This window comes from Pygoscelis adeliae, unplaced genomic scaffold (genome assembly GCF_000699105.1).
Source record: "Pygoscelis adeliae isolate BGI_AS28 unplaced genomic scaffold, ASM69910v1 Scaffold167, whole genome shotgun sequence".
In the NCBI taxonomy this organism is placed as follows: Eukaryota; Metazoa; Chordata; class Aves; order Sphenisciformes; family Spheniscidae; genus Pygoscelis; species Pygoscelis adeliae.
Window position 1 is genome coordinate 1,715,891 of NW_008825428.1, and position 6,527 is coordinate 1,722,417.

Here is a 6,527-nt window from a genome sequence, read left to right on the forward strand (position 1 = left end):
TGAATGGCATGGGGGAAAGGAATTTCTTTACCTTCCCAGAGAGACAAAACTGGGAGGCGTGAAGGAAATTACATAGTTCAGTAGAGGGCAGAGGTGCTGTGAGGGGGGGGATAATGAGAGGTCAGTGTCCCTCATGGATCTGGAAAAGGAAGTTAGAGTGGAAACATTCAGAGTAGCTGTAATAGGAGTCAAGAGGCCACCTACTGCTTTGATGGATGCTTGGAGTATTACGCACCAGACGGATGCCACTATTTAAAACTTGTCCTATGACTTTCTAGCTAGTATGTGATTCCATGCTCATTCACCTACTTGGAGCATTTTGCAACGCTAGGGTTGTAAGCGTTCGATACTATTTTCCTCTTCCTGCCTATTTCTAAGAACGTGACACCTTTTCCCTTTTGATGTCCCCACTGGAGTTTGGTAGCAATTCCTGTTGTGCTGCAAAACTTTTGTGGGTTGTGCTTTTGACTTCAGGTGAGGCTAATTTTTTAATAGAAACACAAGACTCCTACACAGATGTCCAGTGATGGAGTGCTGTACCATGCAAAAACCAGCACATGGTTTTCCAAGTCTAAGAGAAAGCACTGATGAGCCTTTTCCTATTAAGGTCATTATTAGGAAGCATGGACTGAAGAAGGATACTGGTAAATGTTTGATAATGTGTGAAATCAAAAACTAGTATTTGAATAGAAACCATCTAGGTAAACTAGAGCAGAACACACAATCACATGGTATTGCTGTGATCAGCAGTCTTGCGGGATTTCAGAGATTAGATATTTGATAGTTGATGAGAAAATCTGTAGTTTCTAGATGGGTATATAAAATTATATATGTATTATAAAATTATAATACACGTGGATTCTATGATTTTGTTATTTGTATTATAATTTGCTATAAGTCCGTGTGCTGTCTTGAACATCTGGGATTGGGAAGAACTTTCTGTAATGAACAGAAACACTCTAATGAACACTTAGACTGCTGTTGAGAGTGTCCTCTGTTGAGTGCTTCCTTTGAAGCAGTGAGTACAGTTGATGATGACAGGATGTCTGGAGCCTTGTTTGGTCTGCTAGCTCCTATAGAACTTTCCGAATTATCATATGAAATATGAAATCCATGGTATAACCTCTGTACCTTTGTGTGGCATTGTTCAAACCTCTTCCCATCACCAAGCATGAGAAGACTTTTTCATCTGGTCAATTCTTAAAGTTCTTGTTGATAGAAATTGTTTTCTATGGAAGTATGAATTTTTTTCCATGCTCTTTGTAGTCTCTGGGAGAGTAAAGGCAAGGAAGCTTATTCTAGCTCTGATGCATACAGTAGTGCTGTGGACCACAGGATAGTGGGGTTGAGGCGTTCTTTAGACCACTTCTACCTGGGGAAAGAGGAGAGCATCTCTGTAGGATGATTTAACTATATAGAGGGGGAAGAGTAAGGAGGCAAGAAGCACGTGAGAGAAGTGATGGGAATGCATTAAGAGGAAGAATGAGAGTGTGAGGGCTTGAAGGGGGATGAGGAACATGTTAAATCTGTGCTTTCACCAAATTAAAGAAAAGATGAAGCCAAGCGAGAAGGGAAGAATGCAATTCTGAACAAGTGAATGTGAATGAGAGAAAGGATTGAAGACAAGAGCTGAAGGATGGTACAAAACGCAGGCTCAAAAAAAAAAGAGATCACATGGAAAGGAAGGAAAATAAACCTAACCTTGACTTTAGTGAAATATTAACCAGACACTCAAGGAAGAAAAGTGGTTGTTGGAGGAAGGGGAAAGGGCAAAGGATTCATCTCACCCTACCACAGACATCTACAATGCAGTTGTTTAAATGAGAGCTGCCTGTCTAGAGTTGTTTGTAGTCAGTGGAGAGAAATAGGCTCTTTTAGGGTGCAATTCAGTTGGTGTAGCTCAGGTGACCACCTCAGGAGGAGGGTGCATTTTGCCCTGGAAGTGCTTTTCTCTTCACAGACTAAGAAGTGGATCTAAACCTGTACTGGCAGTGTTTATAGTGCAAGATATCTGCATGTGAAGCCAGATAAGATGTTTTCCCTCCCAATAGGGGAGAAAAAACAACTGTTGTGGAACAAACTCCATTTGTATGGCTTTGCAGAAATGAGCGTGAAGAGTTCTGAAGCAGCCTTGTAGGTCAGCACATTGGAATTCGTTCCCATATTGTATGACATAAAAGCACATCTGACCCAGTACCCATCTGGCCCAGTATCCTGTGTGCTAAGTGCTTGTGGAAGGAGTATAGGAAACATGCTGTTCAAGCTCTGAAAGCCATTGGGCTCTCAGAGCTGGAGCTGCATCCCAAAACTATCATCTTTAATAGTCAGCAGTGTACTATCTTCCATGAGTTTTTCTGATCCCTTTGGGAATCAGTTTATACTTCCACCACATAAAGCATGCCCTGGTTTAACTACATGTTGTGTGTTAAAAAAATAATTTAAAAAAAAGCTTTCCTTTGGATTGCTTTAAATGCCCTTCTCTTTGGCCTAAAGTTTCTAAACTAAAATACTTCAACTATCTTCAGTGCCACCCCTTCACATGGGTGTCTTGTATTTTTTATCCCCATTGGAGAGATGTCTACAGTTGATATATTCATATGCTTGTTTGCTTGGTGTATAAATTTGAGAGATCTCTTTCCTTTACCATGCTAGTATTTTATTGGCTGAATTCTAAATCCCTTGAATTTGCTCTGTTCCTATGGTTGTTTAGTTTCATATCTATTTTTTCTAACCATAAAAGTGTCTGTGCTGCCAAAAGTAGCCTTCGTTTGAATGTTTAGAAATGTGTAGCACTGCATGTTTTATCCATGTGTCAGCTTGGAAGGCTGCCAGGCTCATCGTCCGTGAAGGGGCTTCTGAGTATTTCATATACTTAGGGCTGTATTCTGCTTTCGGTGACGCCAATGGATATTTTCCTATTGAGTTCAGTGACAGTGGCACTGGGTTAGAAGGAAGCAAAACACTTGTAGATGCTGGAACTGTGCTTTTAAATAAGTGACTTAAAGTCGTCAGAATATCCCTCAAGTCAATCAGTGTTGGCATTTCCTGTTTGTTTTCCCTTTCAGGAGAAGAAGATTTTTCAGATTCCCTGGATGCATGCTGCAAGACATGGGTGGGATGTTGAAAAAGATGCTCCCTTATTTAGAAACTGGGCAATTCACACAGGTATTGGAACTCTCTTTCTGCAGGACAGATTTTCCCATTGTTTTCCCTTTTAAAGTTACATTTTCCTGCTTTCTTGTCTTTGCTTTTACAACACAGAGACTGAATTTAAGTTTCTAGATTTGTGGGAGGCTAAGTGCTTTTTTCAAGGCCTGCGATACTCTCCAGCTTTATTGAAGCGCCGTAACTCATTTGCATTGAGGAACACAGTAAAACTTAATTGATTTAAACGTTAACAAGATTGGGTTCAAAATTGTCAGGAGTAGAGCACACTCAGCACTTTGTAGACTTGGGCCCTTAGGCTTTTTATGCCTTTCTATGGATTTGAGCCAGACATAATAAAGGTAAATGCTGCGCAAGCTTTTCCACATTGTTGTGGAGTCACATCTGATCTGCAGTGCCCTGCATCTTTCTTGAGCAGAAACTGTTCGTCATGTGTTCTAGAAACGTGCATGGGAATGAGATCACAACACTCTCTTGCAACCTCAGCTATTGTTTGATTGCTTGTTGTGGGAACCAAAGGCTGATACCTTGAAGTTAACCTATGCTGTTATTAATTCGCCTTAGGTTTTCAATTGCACGTCGTGTGCACCTAACTATCTTTTCTTGCTTAGGAAAATACCAGTCAGGAGTAGATAAGCCCGATCCAAAGACGTGGAAGGCAAACTTCCGTTGTGCCATGAATTCTCTGCCTGACATAGAAGAAGTGAAGGACAAAAGTATAAAGAAAGGAAACAATGCCTTCAGGGTGTACCGGATGCTGCCGTTATCTGAAAGACCTTCCAAAAAAGGTAGAGGGGAGAGCTTGTCAACATGAAAATGGTGTTGGGGGCATTGTTTTTATTTTGGGGCCCACAAGTGTGCCAGTTCTACTTCTGCTGTGAAGCTGGACATTTTTATCCAGATGTTCCCCAGAACTTAGGAACAGCTGTGTGAAAAATGGGCTACATTCAGTTAAGAGAACAAGCCGCTTGGAGAGAGGATCAACGAGATGTGATACCCCCAAGCTGGTGATGTGTGTAAATTGTGTTAGTTCTGTTAAGGCCGATGGAGTTGTCTTCAGATGCTAGTCCCAGGTCTCCTTCAGTCAAGGAAGATGATTAGGGGGATATTAGAGATCGATGCATTTAACTCAGTAGGGCTCATTCAGAATACGGTGGCAGACATTTTGGTACCTTATTTCAAGCGAGGGTAGAAATAAACTGGCGCTGTGTTGAGCTGAGTGGGAGCAGTACACTCTCTGCTCAGAATATTAAACTGTGAAACCACTGTTAGTTACGTAGCTACACTAGGCCATGAAAAAACAGCCCCCACAGCATGATAATGGTGAAATGGGAAACTATGTTTGAATCCCCAAATTTAGGGATTAGGTCTCCCACCTGCCAGGAGAGGACCTAACCACCAGGTCAATCTCATGAGTATTTGGTTTCTTATGGAGTAAAACCACTGGCTTCTTTATGGCTCAGTGGCTTCCTATGGCTTCGTTACTGGTTTATGGAGTAGAACGATGGCTTCCTTAGTCCTCTGGTATCCTCTGGTGTCTAGGATTTTTGGACGAAAAGATAACCTGCAAACCAAACGCACGGTGTCCCTCTAAAATCCAATTCAGTTCACCTGTAGCTCAGCTTGCTATTTTCTTAAATTGGGGAGTGAAAGGCACATCTTCAGTTTAAGGTCAGTGTGATTGGAAATAATGAACTCTGGCATTTTGGGGGCAGAATCATACTATGAAAGGGAGATCAATCTGCAAAAGGTAGAACATTTGCTTTGAAACTGTTCCAGTCTCTTGTATGTTCAGGCATATTTCCCTGAACCATAACCTGTCCCATTGCGGTAGATTCCTCTCATAGCTGTAAGAACTAGGAAAGTTCATCATGAAAGCTGAGATTCTGGAGATGGGGGCTGTAGCAGGAGAGGATTCTGCAGCAAGTACAGTTACAATAAAACTCTGACATATTTTGGGTCCTGTGTATATTCTCACATGCCCTTTCTATGTGGCATGTGGCTGAATTTATGTGTGAGTGAGAGCAAAAGAATTTGGCTGCAAACATGTCTAATTCTCAATGAATCGTGTAGTAGAGATGGGAGAAATTCCTGGGACACGTCTGTGCAAACAGTGGGGTAGATCTGAGCTTGCACCAGCAGGTCTGAGCTTCCGCATCAGGGTCTTGTCAATTCAGAGCAGAGGCAGCAATGCTGGGATCTGCCAAGGCACACGACACTTTGTGAGGGTGATACGCTGTGTGGTTTTCTGGATTCTCAAGTCCAGCATGATTGCTTAAACCACTTTTGCATGAATTATAAAATATATTCCCCCCCTCAGGTTGCAACTATTTACAAAAATATTTGCTGAAGTTTATTGTGATCTCTTTTCACGTTAAATCAATGAGCAACCTCCCTTTTCCAGTAGCTACAGTGAGAGTGTCACAAATGTGATGAGATATATATTTTGATTTTTTTCCCTTTAAGAGTATTTTTCTCCCCCTTCCTTCTTTTTTAAGCAGGCCTTGTTGCTTAGTTTGTCACTCTTACGTATTTTTCACCTTGTTTTTTTGACTGCAATTGCTTTCCTCAGTCCCATCGTGTTTCTTTTTTGTAGCCCTTTAAAAAGAAACACCAGAGTGTTCGAGGTGAATTTTTGACTGCCCAGGCCTTAAGGGGGGTTTAAAATTAAGCAAAATGTGTTCTCCCTTTCCTAGGAGGTGCTACCATTTGAGGCACGTTTTGGGGCTATTTGTTGGTGAATATAGGAAGTGTGAAGGATAACTTGTGGCACACAGGACTTTAAGAAATCTTCCTTCTGTTGTTGCAGGAAAAAAAACGAAGTCCGAGAAGGATGACAAATTCAAACAAATTAAGGTAAGAAGTGGCTGTTTAATAGTGCGAGAGCTTGTGAAAACAGTCTGTTGCAAATTTTTTTAATAGCCCCAATAGTATATTGTGGTGGATATTTGCAAATCTGTCATGCTTGTGGTTTGGTTAAGTAGCTACAGTTACATGGGATGTTTGGGGTTTTTTTTTAAAAACGTGAAGGCTGTTGGAGCCGTGACTGACGTCATCAGTTGACACAGCCCTTGTGTTACGCCTGGAGGCTGGAAAACTGGCAGCCTCGGCAATACATTTGCATTTGTTTGTCTGTGTAAGTAGAAATACAGTAATTATGGAAGGAATGCTTCTGAACAATAGAGCTACCTTTTGGAGCAATTAATTTCTGTGCGTAAGGCATTGGAAATTCATTTTCGTTTAGGCGAGGGGGAGAAGTTCTGTCAGAACTGCACCTTCTGCTCATGTTTTGGCAGTTAGAATATCTCAGTTGTAAAGCTCCTCAGTCACTGCCTGAGATTTCTGCTTGTTCAGAGCAGGGA

General features: G+C 41.5%; 1 protein-coding gene across 3 annotated transcripts in view; it reads left to right on the forward strand.

Moving 5' to 3' along the window:
- Nucleotides 1-6,527, forward strand: part of IRF2 (interferon regulatory factor 2) — a 39,216-nt gene that overhangs the window by 17,560 nt on the left and 15,129 nt on the right. For all 3 annotated transcript variants that reach the window (XM_009330678.1, XM_009330677.1, XM_009330676.1), the window contains exons 4-6: nucleotides 3,066-3,165; nucleotides 3,777-3,953; nucleotides 5,975-6,021. In XM_009330678.1, coding sequence (XP_009328953.1) covers nucleotides 3,066-3,165; nucleotides 3,777-3,953; nucleotides 5,975-6,021 — 324 coding nt within the window. The remainder of the gene's footprint in view (nucleotides 1-3,065; nucleotides 3,166-3,776; nucleotides 3,954-5,974; nucleotides 6,022-6,527) is intronic.